Source organism: Onychostruthus taczanowskii, unplaced genomic scaffold (assembly GCF_017590055.1).
Source record: "Onychostruthus taczanowskii isolate IOZ18803 unplaced genomic scaffold, ASM1759005v1 scaffold14, whole genome shotgun sequence".
Lineage (NCBI taxonomy): Eukaryota > Metazoa > Chordata > Aves > Passeriformes > Passeridae > Onychostruthus > Onychostruthus taczanowskii.
Window position 1 is genome coordinate 14,149,651 of NW_024498573.1, and position 14,809 is coordinate 14,164,459.

At 52.3% G+C, this 14,809-nt stretch overlaps 1 protein-coding gene across 4 annotated transcripts in view; it reads right to left on the bottom strand.

The window, feature by feature from the left end:
- Positions 1–11,709, bottom strand: part of LOC121332218 (rho GTPase-activating protein 7-like) — a 51,622-nt gene extending 39,913 nt beyond the window's left edge. For 3 of the 4 annotated variants that reach the window (XR_005952125.1, XM_041397440.1, XM_041397437.1), the window contains exon 1: positions 11,384–11,709. Coding sequence is in view for 3 of the 4 variants with exons in the window: in XM_041397440.1 (XP_041253374.1) it covers positions 11,384–11,516 (133 nt within the window). In the remaining variant the exon portion in view is untranslated. Of the gene's footprint in view, positions 1–7,261; positions 7,648–11,383 lie in introns of those variants that run through there. The other variant, XM_041397443.1, reaches the window with a different exon arrangement.
- Between the last annotated feature and the right edge of the window lie 3,100 nt (positions 11,710–14,809).

Here is a 14,809-nt window from a genome sequence, read left to right on the forward strand (position 1 = left end):
TAGAAAGGAGCTTGGGGAGCTTCAGTGATTTGCTGAAGGGGAGAGAGAGTCAAGAGCAGGGCTGGCATTAGATTTGAGCAGCTAATATCACACAGGTAACCTGGCACAGGGAAGTCTGCTGCTATTTATACTCCATAATAATTCTGATTTTAGTGCCACAGTTTTCAGTATATCCACTGCTGGAAACACGAGGAGTCCTCCACTTGAAGGACACATCTTGCTGATGGGTGGCACTGTGTTGGGAGACCCTGAGGTGAGAGACACCCAGTGACTTGGCTCTGGCACCTGGCATGACACTGCTGGGTAGGTGTGTCCCAGACAGAACCTGGCCCTGGGCTGCTGAGCTTCCCCACAGGCTGCTGGCCCAGCAGCATCTTTACCAGCCCAGCCTGGCAACCACTTGCCTCTCGTTTCAGCTGTCAAAATTCTATTTATGCTAGTGCAGTATTTCCTGTTTCCTAATTTGGATGGTTCCCTCAGTAATTTTTCCACTAAAATGCTTAAGCATTTTTTGAAAACATCTAAACAGGAAGAGACCTGACCTCTCCTCCCTGAACATCGTGTGCTCCTGGCAGCAGCAGATCACTCCTGTGCCAGCTGCTGTGGTGACTCCAGGACAGGCTGAGGCTGGATCCCACACCTTGGGATGCAGTGGGCTCTGCTTGTGTGCACTCAGGGCTGGCCTTGAAAGGCTCAGCAGTCCTGGGATCCCAGGCAAAGCCCTTCCATTCACACTCTGCTGGTCTCCCCAGTCCAGCTCCCTGCCTTGGCTGCCTGTGCAGAGGGATCCTAGGTTCTGGTCAGCCGGTCATCCCCCAAAAAGAACAATGCCCATTGACTAAAGGGTTTGATGTTGAGCCAGACACTTCAGGCAGACACTGGGCAGCTCCTCCCCTGTGCACCTTCCATGGGTCAGGATGGCTTGAGGGGTTTTCCCACTTGGAGCATCCATCATCACTGCCCCTCACCTGGGAAAATGCAGCCCCTGGGGCAGAGCCATCCCAACCCCCACCTCCAGCTGCTTCCAGCAAAGACCCCAGGGAGGAATTTCTCTTTCCCTGAGCTGGACAAGCTCTACACCCCAGGATTTGGGTCTGTGCTTGCACTCCCTTCCATTGGGGTGCTGGAGGAAGCAGGTGCATCCAGCCCAGCCCAGCCCCAGCAGGACCCAGGGACACTTTTGGGGTGCTGGGATGGGGGCCCGAGGGCACTGCCCACTGCCAGGCTCCAGCTTCTCTCCCTGGGAGGGCAGTGCTGCCTCAGCAGACATCACACCCCAGGGGTTTGGGCAGACAGACTCCCTGCAGATGACTGATGTTGAGTGGGGCAGCTCTGCAGCAGAGCCCAGAAGCAATGGGGAGGCACTTTCCTTGCTCCTGGCAGTGCACAGTTCCCTGGCACTGGCACATCCCAGCTCTGGGGCACTGCACTCAGCCACGGGGAACAGGCTGCATTCCCAAAAAACATGGGACTGGGATAAATGGGAAAAAGTCAGTTCTGTCTTCAAGATGTGGAGAAGACAATGCACTTCATTTCCAGGAGTATCCACATAGCCCCAGGGAAGGAGAGAAGCAGTGCCAAAGCCTCTGTCAAGGCCTCAGACTGTGGGACAGTGAGAGAGCCAGCCTGCAGCCCCACTTCCCCAGGGCTGGGCTAGCAGCCACACTGCCCTGGGCTCTGCTTGCAGAGCTTCAATGGCCAGGCTCCAGATCCAGCCCCTGGCTGGTGCAAATCAAAAGCTGACACACCTGAGGCTGAGAGGACAGAAAAAGAGTGAAAAACCCCAACAAGTGAAAGGAAACTTGGGGTCCTGCATGTGTCCGTGCCCACAGATTGCTCCTGCAGAGTTCTTGGACAGCTGCCTGCCTGCATGCCCTTATCTGCACCCTCCTCCAGAAGCCCTCAGTGTCTGGAAATCACATTCAGTACATGCAGTGGGACATATTTAACATACAAGTGTGGGGCCTTGCAGCAGTTTGGTCATGCTGCAGAATTAATCTGAGATTGGTGATAACTGCAGAAAATTAGATTTATGTTAATTTTTTTACTGTTGGAGGATTTTCTCAAAAAGTTGCTGTTCCAAGTCCCAGCTCTATCCTCCAGCAGTGAATCTGTAATGCCACCCTCCTGTGCCACAGGAAGGAGCACTCTGGGTGTCTCTGGGGCTTGGGCAGGTGGCCCCACCTGGCACTGGCTGCTTGGAGCAGGAGCCAGGCTGTGGCTGTGTTTTTATGGAATGCTGTGAGGCTACACCACTTCCCTAGAGCTGAAACTGGGCTCCAGCCCCCCAGCACAGCAAACCCTTCTTCTGCCAGCTCTGCTCAAGCACCTTCAGCTGGGGCATGGGAATGACTGTGCTCGGCTCTCATTCTCTAAGGAAAGAGCAGCACATGGAGCATTTCAGGAGACTCCTGATGCTGAGGCACAGTCACTAACTGTGGCTAAGAAAGATTTGTAGATAGTCTGGACTGGTGCCAAGGAAGGGGGCAAAGGCAATCCCAGACAAAGGAAAGCAATCCTGTGTTATTGGTCAGGAAGATTCATGTGGAGAACATTAATAGCAGCCAGAGGCTCGCAGCACTAGCCCATCCATCTTGTCTGTGGCAGGGAGCACACTCTGCTGGGTGCCTGGGCAGCACAGGGGCTGACAGCCAGGGCACCAGCTGCTATTTACATTTCTCCAGGTTCAGGGGTACAGGCAGTGGCTCCTCTCTGCACACAGGGGCACAGCCCTGCTCCCCTCACTCACTGCCCAGCTGTGTCCACCCAGCCTCCCTGTGCAGCTGCTCTCCAGGCTGGACCAGCAGAATATCCCTGCTCAGGCTGGGCAGAGCCTGATCTCAGGATCAGAGAGCACAAGGAAAGCGTCCAACTGTACATCCCTGGCTGTGTTGTTTGTTTAGTCTTAGATTGGGAAAGCTGTGCTTGATTTTGGTGGCAAATGAAAGCCACAGAGTGATGCCATCATTAATTCAACAGCTACACTTCACCCAAGAGCTGCCTGGGTGCAGTGGGTGGAGTGGCCTCACCAGTCTGGGTCTGTTCATAAACCACTTCAAACAGGAGGCTTTAATTGCTGTCATTGCTTTAGTTACTCAGCAAATGCTTCTCACTCTTTTATACTCCTAGTCTTTTAATAATATACCAAGGTTTTTCACAGAGCTGTACCAAGTTCAGAAGATTACTTGCCTGTCCCATCATCAGCCTGCCCAAAGCTGACCACATATGTATTCTACCTGTGCTCAGCACAATGCTCAGTGGAAAAACAGCCACAATTAATGCTCCCTGTGCTACCGAGCCAATTAAAGATCCAGCTTGGATGGGAGAGGAAGTGCAGGGTCTATCATGGTTTCCTGTGTGCTATAAATAGCCACTGGGATGCTTTAGGCAGAGGTCAGCCCCAGGCAGCTGCACAGTGCTGGCCTCCTTTGCATTGTGGTGGAGTGGCAAAACTTGTCCCCCCTTAGAGCAAGAGCTTTGGGACACAGAGTGAGCTCCTGCTGCATCACCTGATGTCAATCAGAGTTTGACATTTGCTGCAGTGGGAGCAGGACCACTGATACCTGCCAGGGCAGGGGTCCCACCAGGGTTACCCCCAGGGGCTGGCACCATGTGAACCTCTCCAGTCATCTGTTGGTCTCTCAGACTTTGCTGAGGGGCACATGAAAGCTAGAAATTATTCCAAAAATGCTCTAGAAGACAAGAACAGACAAAAAGATGCTATTTGTGTGCTTTGGTCCAGCAAAGGGACTTTAGGGAGCAGTTCTGCCCTGCCCAGGGTGAGCTGGTTGGGGGTCCCCAGCACAAATGGCACTCCTGGTCCCTGCAAACCCAAGCACACTGTGACATCTAGTGGCAAGTTACCCCAGAGCCCAGGGAAAGCTGTGTCTGACAGGCCTTTCCCAGAGCTCCCTGACAGCCAGCTTTGCTTTGTCACACACTCTTGAGGTGCCTCTGTACACCTAAACCTGTATTTCTGTGTGACAGGGAGTGCTGCATGTGTGTGAGTAGGTGTGAGTGTGACAGCTCCTTGCTCAGGCCGAGGTGTGCAGGTGACAGGGACCATGACTGGTGTGCAGCTTGGGCCATTTGTGACATGGCTTTCAGCCTGTGTCCCCCAGCAGTGACCAGTGCTGGTGTATGACCAGCTCAGGGGCCTTGCCAACACTTCCCAGAAGCCAGGGGCACACAGACCAGAGATGTGGAGCAGCAGACAGGGCACCCTGTGCCCTTCCTGCACATTCACCTCCACCTCCTGCCTGTCCTTTGGCAAGGTTTATTTAATATTTCACCCTTTTTTGCAGACTCTGTTCGATTTCATGCACCACCATCAGTGATGTATTCCATATCAGCTGAATAATGGTAGAGAAATTAAATCCATAGGCTTTTCCTAACTTGTAGAAAGGCCCCATCGTGCACGTCTGGGCAGCATGAGTCAGGGATGTCATCTGATTACTGGGCTGCTTTGTGAAAGAAGGGACAAACAGATACCAAATATGGGGAGCACAACTGAGAAAAAAGGTCACATTTCAAGAAGATCCTCATTTCTGTGTGAGAGTTCAGAACTGGGCAGCAAAGTGGGAAGCTGCTGTGCAGCACATGAGCACCAGCCTCTTTACACAAGCCTCCACCCCAGACCTGACCCCCTTAAACTCCCTGCTCCTGGAGGACCATGGAAACAGCAGCAAAGTCTGCAGTGTCAGAGCCCAGGGAAGCTGAAACCAGGGCGGGCAGCACCAGCCCTGCTTCAGGTGTCTGAGAAGGCTGAGACCTACAGTGGTGCCAGGCTCCAGTGCCAGAGGATGTCAGGCACCAGCAAAACCTCCTGAGCCACCAGCAGGGCCTCTCCTTTGTATCTGCCTTTCATAAAGCTTTTTTTAATGCACAAAACGGATTCTATATGATTTATTCACCAGAGAAGCCAAGTTCCCTTCCCACACAACATTCCTTCTAACAGCTCCAGCTCCTGCCTTTTCCCAGGAGCACTGAGGGAAGCAGGACGAGGTGGAGGAGGGATGGGAAAACAGCAGGCAGCATGTGTGCTCAGCCCCCTGCTGCACAAAGCTTGCTGGGCCAGTTTTTGGCAGGTGTCAGATTTTTTGGAGATCCAGATTTTTGGTAGGTGTCAGATAACGTTAACCCTGGAAGTGTGAACCCTGGAAATGGTAAACTTCGGAAGATGAAACAGCAAATTTATACCAAAAAGAGCAGCAAGCCACACCAAAACACCCCCAGAAACAGCTCCCCATTTCTTAACAGCTTTCTGATCACAGGGCTGGTCCTGGGGACAGGGGGGGCTTTGCTGCCAGCCAGAAGTGCTGACTCCAGCAGCCCCCCAGCAGCTTTCTCAGCAGTGCAGACCTCCCCTGGGTACTGCTGGACCTGGCTGCTCCAGCCCTGCTGCCCACCTCAGGCTGGGCTCCATGCCTGGTGCTCCTGCTGCCTCTGCCAGCAGCTGTCCCCAGGGGATGAGCCCACGGAGAGCAGGTGGGTGGGTGGTGGCCTCTCCCTGCCCAGCGCCCCCGTGGCACAGCAGTCATGGCTAAAGGAGGGTTCTGGCTGTGGCACAGCCCTCCCTGACCTCCAGCCAGCACCCCTCTGTCACTTCCCACAGTGCTCATTGCAGCAGCACTCCAGGGCAGGATGCTCTTATGGTGAATACCTGGCACACAACCCATGCCTGTCTCATGACTCTTAGCTTATGTCAACAATTTATTCAATTCCAAAACACAAGTAATTTTCTACCTTAAAAAGTACACCTCTACTACTGCCTGGGAGACCTGTGTGAACCAACAGATGGATGCTCAGCCCTGGCCTGAATTGCAGCAAACTAATTGTGTTTCTCCCCAGTTGTCGTGCTCGGCACATTGCCAGGGTGACGCAGAGCAATGAGAAATAAATTGACTCAAAACTTGGCCAGAGAGCATCAGCAAACACAGGGTTGAAAACTCAGCTTGATTTATTTTATAGAGAGGCAGAGGACAAGAAATGCAGTACTATTCCCAGTTGTGGTCCTGGCAAACAGTCCTGCAAGATCCATGTGAGAGCAGAGCTGCTGGTGAGGCTGGGCAGCCTCACCAGGGTCTGTCTGACAGGGGAGCGTTGCTGGGAAGGGACATGACACTAATTCCCTTTCTGAAAACATTTACTGCCACCCTTGCCTCTCCTGCCCAGAGAATACAAAGTGTTTTACATGAAGCAATAAAGCAAAGGCCACGTTCTGACACGCAGATGCCTAATACCCTCCTACAGAGCTGTTGGAATTGCTGTAAGATTTTTTGGGCATTACAAAGCAAACCTTTGGCAAAGGCAGGAGCTGGGGCTGGCCCAGCTGATGGCCAGAGAAATTCCAGAACTGCCCCAGCGTGGGGCACCAGTTCCTGCTGTCAGGGAGCTCCAGCCCTGGCAAAGGGACCTGGGCACAGCAGGAATGAGGCAATAGAGGATGCGAGAGTTGAGCCAGCTGAGACAGAAACCCCTGGGGACACGGGAAGGACGTAGGAGCACAGCTGAGCACGGAGGCCTGGAGCAGCAGCACTGTCCCTCTGCAGCCCCTGCTCATGCTGGGTGATAGCCACACACTGCTGCAGGCTCAGGCACCCGCCCCAAAGGTCCCCTCTCACCTTCCTTCCTCCCAGAAAACAGATCCTCTTTGCTATTGCTTTTCAGGAAAAATGCATTATTGCTCAGGGTGACCTCCTCTGATGCTGGAGGCCTGATGTGCTGTCCCCACAGAGAGTGTCCCTGCTCCTGCTATTTTCCCAGCCCTGCCACCCCACTTGGGGTCCCTATGGGAAAGCCATTCCCTGCCCTGGCTGTGTTCACACCACAGGGATGAGACTCCTGTGGGAGCACTGAGGGTCCTGGTGCCCCCTGGGGTGGCAGCAGGATGGGTGGCTGTTCCTCTCCAGAGGACAAGCCTTTGCCAGGCAGGGCCCTTCTGCCCCTGCCCCTCTCCAGGGACAGCTGTGCCCACTGCGGGACTTGTAGATGCTGAAGTGTTAGATCTCAAAATTCCTAGGACCTAAATATTTTCTTTTAAATTTTAAACAAAATATATAATGGAAAAACTGTCTGTTTTCTGTTAAGTGAGCCCAAATAGAAGCAGCACATCCCAGGATGAACAGCCAGACCCACACCTTTGCCGTTCCCTCCCGAGTTCGTGCCTTGTTTTCTGGCTAATTGCATTACAGTTTGATTGCTGGTTTAGAAACCTTAAAGAAATAGAGTAACCAAGGAAAGAAAATAAACCTCCTCCTACCTTCCATGGGGAGAGGCAGCCGCAGCGGGTCACTGTCCTGTGCAGAAGTTACTCCTGTGTCCCTGCAAGCCAGCAAGTCCTGCCTGGGCAGCTGAACTCCAACCCCATCTGCTCGGCTTTAAGCAGGACAGCTGAGATCCCACCCAGGACGGGGTGGAGAATCCTCCCTGGGAAAGAGCAGCTCGGTCACAGCTCCTCCAGCCGCTCTGCGCATCCCGCCGGGGCTCTGACACGCCGCTTCCTTTCTCTGCCCCTCGGAATTGTGCACAGCCTCTCCCACTGCCATCTCTCATCAGCCTCTGCAGCTGAGCCTGCCACAGGCATCGTGTTGGGCAGTGCCAAAGGTGTGGGTGGCGTGGGTCCCGCCAAGGAATACTGGCAGGATAAACACAGGACGCACACGGTTTGGATGGAGGGGAATGGAGCACAGAGGTACTCGAAGCACTACGGTTACATCAGTGAGGAATCCTCGAGGAACTGGAGCACGGCCCAGCAGAGTGAGCTCAGTGCAAAGCCCACTGCTGAGTGCTGCACTGCAGACACCACCCTGACACTGCTCCAGTTCTGCCAGAGGCGATGGGAAAAACATGTGAAATCCACTGCTTTTGCACCAGAAGTCTTTTAGACTGAATCTATTTGGCACAGTAAAGGTTATTTTCTTTTAAACAAAGTCTCTAGGGAGTTCATTCTGTCTGGAGCAGAGGCAGCTGAGCACGGTTTGAATTTCCCTCGCAGTGAGCAGTCCCTGGGGTGCATGGCAGGCAGCACACACCTTCACGCCAGCTCAGCAAGTGCTGTGTGCCTTGGAGCTCCTCTGGGCAGGTGCAGGGTGCTAGTGCTGTGGCTGGGCTTTAAGGTGTTATTATTGCCCATCCCAGGCATTTCTTCAGCCCTGCATGAATTCCCCCTTTGTCTGTGGCTGAACAGCCCAGCAGCAGGCAGCTCCCAGAGCCCAGCCCTGGCTCCCACTGCCACAGCTCACACAGGGCACACTTGCATTTACATTACAGTGCAGAGGTGGAGAAAGGAGATAGTGTACAACAGCAGAGACACTGTCATTGCTGCTAGAGCAGTGCTGGGCCCTGGGCTGTGTTTTCAGCACTCACAGCACACAGAGGATGCCTGAGAGGTGCTCATTGCTGATTCACTCTGTGCCACACAGCCTCACACCAGCTAACAAGAATAACCACTAATGAAGCAAAATATAAGAATATTCCAGTTGTTAATGCCTATAACACATATTATTCAAACTGAAACTTGCTACCACTGATGAGGTTTCTGGTTGAACTGGATTCTGTGTCATTGGAGGGGGACATTCATACTCAGGTCCTGGTCACCCTGACCAGGATGTGGTTAGAATTGTCACATCCCTTAAGGAGGTATGCGTATGGTGAGAACAGAAATTAGCTTTTGATGCCTTCTGAAATGGGATGTCTGAAGGAATAGGCTTTCCTGACTTCAAGGCTCACACAGGGCACCCTCAGCAAAGGGACCCAGCAGACTGGGGTGGCAGTGCCTGGAGAAGCCAGCACTCTGCAGGACATTGGTCCCTGCATCACAATACCTAGCACAGAAATTGAGTAGAAAAGACAAAAAATCCTCTTCAAAAGAGGAGCACAGAACTCTGGAGCATTCCAAGTCACATCTCACACAACTGCACACCATGAACACTAATCTGAGGAGACCTGGCACCACTGGCTCACCCGGGCAGGACAGCAGAACAGCAGGACAACAGGACAGCAGGACAGCAGTGCTGTGGCTGATGTGCTGTCTGTCTTTGCAGCCAGCCCCTCTCGTGGCTCTGTGCCTCCATGTGACGCCGCTCCCCGGGGGCCGCCTGACCCCGGCTTCCTTCCCAGCCTCTCTGAACTCCAGGGCCCTCAGAGGAGCAGCACCACGGTATTTTTAGCCTGTTTACAATGCAGAGCAGTACATTTGTGTGCAGCTTGCAGGGAGGGAGCACAAGCCATGCAGGCAGCGGGGCAGCTGGCAGCCATCTGGGCAGCAGCGTGGAGGGGCCTGGCCAGGGCAAAGGATGGCTTCAGAGATGGAAAGAGAACCAGAAGGAGCACCAGGTAAACATCACCATTTTGCCTTAATTAACATTTGACAAATTTCGTTTAATAAGAAATTAGTAAATTTTAAAGCCCTTCTTCTGGGGCTCCTTCAAGTTCTGAGAGTTTCAGCACCCACCCAAGTGGCAACCCAGAGCAGCACTACAGGCTCCTGCTGCTCCCCTCTGTCATTGCTGGTCACCACGTGGCCAGAAGGAATCACAGGGATCCACCAGCTGGATCTATTACGCAGTCTCCTATGAAAGCATTATCCACTGTACCAATTTCTCTCCTGAACTGTGGTCTTTGAGCTGAGGACAGCAATCCAGGAGCAATTGCATCAGTTGTCAAAAAAGCAGCCAACCTTTGCCAGCTCCTCCAGGAAGTCACCTGGAGATGGTGCACACAACTCACATCAGCATTTGGGTGTCCTGTCACCTCACAGGATGTGTGGCAAGCCAAGAAGCAGCTGTATTACAGCAGCTGTGTTACACCTGGTGCAGGGTGGCAAATACCACCCTCAGCTCTGTCCCTTCTACTTATAAAAATATGTCCACGCTGCTTTCTCACAGCCCAGCTCAAAAGGCTCCCTGATGGTGCTGAGCCTTCTCCACACCATCTGGAGTGAAGAGCTGCAATCTGAATTCTGGCTGTTGCTTTTCAGAAGAAAGAGATCATCCCCCTGGCAGAACCTGTGTGACTCAGCTGCTCAGTAATGGCCATGCCTGACGCACCTCACTCCTGACCAACACATCCCATAGCAGCATGTGATGAAACACCCACTGCTTCCAGTGGATTGCAGTGCTGCTGTGCTGGGATGGGATCCACAGATGCCAGCAGTGACTGGGTTTGTGCTGCTCTTCAGCCCAGCACAAAAGCCCAGAGGCATCACCAGCACACTCAAATTAAATCTAAGATTTTCAAAGTGGTTCGAGGACCTTGGAGGCACAAAAATCATAGATCTTGTACACAAAAGCAATTCCCAACATCCTGTTTCCCCATGGAAAGTCCCCAGTTAATCTGACAGCCTCTTTGCTCCATCCTAGTTGTGAACTGAAAGACAACTTCAGCCCAAAGGGAAACTTGGCACTTGCTTTGTCAGAGGAACAGGGATGTTTACAATAACAATCCAGCCCCTTGGCACCTCTGAAAGGTCTGCTTATAACAAGTGAAGAGCGTGTGGGCTCGGGGAAAAGAGAAATACCTTTACTCATTTTGAACTCTCTCTCAGGGATGCAGAGAGGGACACCCATCTGGCCAGAATCAAAATGCTACAACAAAACCTCCTGTCTCTGTGAGATGAACACAAGCCCCAGGAGAAAAGATCTATACACAGCCTGCCGAACTGCTTGAAAGAAAAAGAATCTAGAAAGCCATTTTCAGTGAGTGGAGCAGTTATTACTCCTGCCCTGGCGGAGATGCAGCCAGATCCCTGCTGGGCACCACTCAGCCCAGAGCAGGAAGAGCTCAGGCCGTGTCCCCAGTGCTCACATGGGCTCATGTGCCACCCCCAGCCACCTCCATCCCCAGGCAGCCCCAGGGTCTGCTCTGCCCACCTCTGCACGGGCTAATGCACAGCTGGAGAGCTCGGGTGCAAGGCTTGGGAAAGGTGGCTGGACACAGAGAAGGATTATTTCTGACACCCTAGAAAGGCTTCCTGAAGAACCAGGCAGGTTCAAGTTCAAAAGTTTCTGTAAGCACCAACAATGAAGGTTTAAAAGTGACTCGGGTCACTCTTGGGCACTGCAGTTGTTGGCACTGTGTGGCTGACTGACACTGTTATGTTTTAAAGTGTCTACAAAACTTCAGCAAAACAAAAACTATAAAGTGTAATTCTAAAGAAACCTGAGTATTTCCAGCTTTGAGTACAAATCATCAGCTCAAAATACCCACATGGTCCCACCAGTGAAAAGGCAGCCTGGGCAAAGGCAGCTCTGTGGTGTGACGGAAAATGCAACAACGTTAAAGGAGCGCCAAAAATGTAAAGGTATTTTCCTTCCTTGATCAAGGTCATAGCCCCAGTGCCTGAATCACAGCAGTGCGGGATTACGGCTGCCCTTGGACTGACCTGCAAGGCGTTTTTCCCTGGCTGTTCTCCAGAAGCCATCCCAGGCCCAGCTGGTGGAGCCCCCGGGGTGCTCGCTGAGGCATCTCCTGAGGTGGGGCCTCGCCCGTGCTGCCATCCTCATCCTCATCCTCATCCTCACCACACCCCAGCCCTGGCACTGCAGCCACAGGTCAGGACCAAGGCAGGTCCATTCCCTCAGCTCCTGCCTCTGAAGCCGGGCTGGAAGGCTGCAGGCCCTGCTGCCCGCGGCCCATGGCTGTGCAGGAGCAGGCGGGGCAGCAGCCCCCAGCGGCTCTCAGCGCGGAGCGCGGCCCGGCCGAGGCTCGGCTCCCACCTCCTGTAAACACAGCTGTTCCTCCCACAGGGAGGATAAATAAGGAGCTAAGGAGAGAGGCCACGCACATCCCGGGACTCTGCACCTCTGCATTCCCAACCCCTGCGTCAGCTGTCTGCACACACTCCAGTCACACGGGCTGTGCTTGGGCCTGGGATTTTTATTTTGGTTCATTTCTCGGTCTAGAAACAGAATAGGACGTTTCTCCTGTGTTAGGGGATTTACCTGAGTGATCGTTTTGTGCAGAAACCATTCTGTTTGAAAAGGACTTGTATCAAACATTCTCCAAAGACAAACTCTACTCCAAAGGCACTTCTTTCCTGTGCTGTCAACTCTCTAAGCAGCAATGGGGATATAAAAATCCTCTGCCACTTACCTGTTCAGTTACATGCCTGGAAATAGTGGTTCTTCCCAACATATGCAACCATTAAATTTAGGTTTCCTCCCCATTTAGGATCTGAGAATGCAACATCTTTACAGTGGAAGTGTGTGTGTACAAAAAGCAAATACCAGGCTCCTATTGGTGAAGCTCCTTGGCAAAACCAGTCCTGGAAAAGAACAGCAGTCAGTGGGGAGGTGACTGGAATGGCAGGTGGCTGCAGGTGGCAGCTGGTGTTACGTGTCACACATCCACCACTTCTAGTGCTGGCAGCAGGTTTGGGTCGCACAGGAATGAGCTCCAGTGGTGTTTGCTGAGGTCAGTTCAGCATACAGGACACTTCCCAAGCTGCTCCAGCACACACATCACTGCCACACAGCTGTCCCTGACACACAGCTGTCCCTGACATACACATGTCCCTGGCACACACATCACTGCCACACACATGTCCCTGGCACACACATGTCCCTGACACACAGATCACTGCCATACACATGTCCCTGGCACACACATGTCCCTGGCACACACATCACTGCCACACACATGTCCCTGGCACACACAGCTGTCCCGGACACACAGCTGTCCCTGACATACACATGTCCCTGGCACACACATGTGCCTGCCACACACATGTCCCTGACACACTCACCACTTCCCCAGCTGGTTCATCACCAGCCCCCAGAGCTGCATGGATGCTCCTCACCGAGCACATCCTGCACCCAGGAGAGGTCTGAGAGCACCCTGGGAGTCCCTCAAGCTGATTCCTTATGTTGGGGACTGATGCTGTGTGCTGCATCCTGATTAAGACAACTTAATTAATGTCCCCCAGAGGAAGGAAACCCATGGCTGACAGGCACAGTGGCTGCTCTGAGCTGTGAGCTGCAGCACTGAGCTTCCCCTCCTCAGAGTCCTGGGGGACCAGGACCCCTCCTCAGAGACCTGCAGAGCACAGCTGGTAGCTCTCAGCCACACATAATGTGTTTCAGACAACAAACTGACATGCAGGACTGTTTTTTTTCTGTAACACCTGAAGTTAGTATCAGGATGAGGAGAAAGCATTAAGGGTATGCTTCCATCACAAAAAGTTCTTTGGGTTTGGACAAATGCAATGCCCAGCTATCACAGCAGGAGTATCCAGGCCATGCAAGCAGCCATTCCCCACTCCTCCTTGGCTTGTCCCTTGGGGAGTGCTCAGGGCAGGAAGCTTGTCCTGCACAGGGTGACACATCCAGGATGCATGACAGGGAATTACACTTTCACAAGGATGAGACTGAACATGACAAAGGCATTTAGGTTTGAAAATATTACATAAATGTCCTCCTGAGCACCAATGGCAGACATATGTGGAAGAGGCTGTTTCCAGCCCAGTGCCCAGTGAGCTGCGTGGGGGACACGGGGACAAGCTGAACCCTATAAGGGCAAAGCAGAGCTCCTTGGCAGGGCCGTGGCAGCTGGGGACATCACACAGCCTGTGGATGTGACTGCTGCTCAGGGGAAGGGAAAAGCACCAGGAGAAGCTGGGATTGAGGCAGCAAAGTAACAATATTATGCTCATTTTTTGTTCATTTTGGGACACTAAATACTTAATCCCTTTAGTGTCACTTCCCACTGTAGTTACGCTAAGAAAACATGGAGCATTTTGGTTCTAAAAGTGGTGAAGTGCATTTTGTGCCTCCTGTAGAGCCCTGCTGCTGAGGAGGAAAGGGCCTGTGACTTTGAGGAGGGCAGGAAGGAGGCACCAGAGGCGCAGGGCCATGGCTGAGCTCCTCCCCAGCAGCTTTTCTCCAGTCCCTGCTCTCCCCTGTGCAGGGCTGGGCAGGGCAGGGCTGGGCACTGGGCATGTGGGGACTGTCCCAGCTGGCACCTTCCATGTGGGGACAGCAAGGATGAGCTCCAGGTCTGGTGCCTCTCAAAGCACAGATTCATCCTGCTTTATTTCACCTTTAACCTGATGAGCCCAGTGGCCATCACTGACAATTTCACGGAGCTATCGCAGCTGCAAAGAAGAAAATCTGTTTCATAAAGCCAAAAAAAAAAAAATCAAGATTGTACAGTCAGACTGTTCATGGAAAGGAGTTAAAGTACCTCCTGTTGTTTCCCAGCCACAGCCCTTAAACATGAGGCATGCTAAAAATAAAGCTGTGCTATGAAAAAGCAGCAAAGAGCTCCACATTCCTAGAAGCTTCTCACACTCACATCTCCGCCTTGGGACTCCTGTGAGGCCCGAAATATTTCCCGAAACATCAGGCCATTTCAAGATGAAGCAAACGTCCTCCCTCAGCAGATGTGTTTCACTAATGTTGGCATTTTTAATTTTCCAGAATGGTAAAACAATGTATTTTTTTTAAAAAAAACTAGCAACTAGTCATTAGGGTTCCTGCAAAAATAATCTGAATATGTCCATAGCATTAAAGGCCATAAAACAACTGGTTTTATGCACAATTTAGCATTTCCCTTGTGGAGAACTCAAGTGTTTGGGCATCTGGATTTCATCTGCACCTGAAGAGACCATGGGTGTGATGTTTTAACTGCTGGCTGCAGCTGGTAACCATGTGTTTGGACACTGCCACTCTCTCTCAGGAAGATTTAAAGGAGTATGTGATCATGTGCATACTGTTAAAAAAAGATAAAGAGCAACCTTAACAGCTAAGGTTGAACTCGAGTCATTCTTTTGCCCAAAAAGACATCTTTATTAGCTACCACAGTATTTATT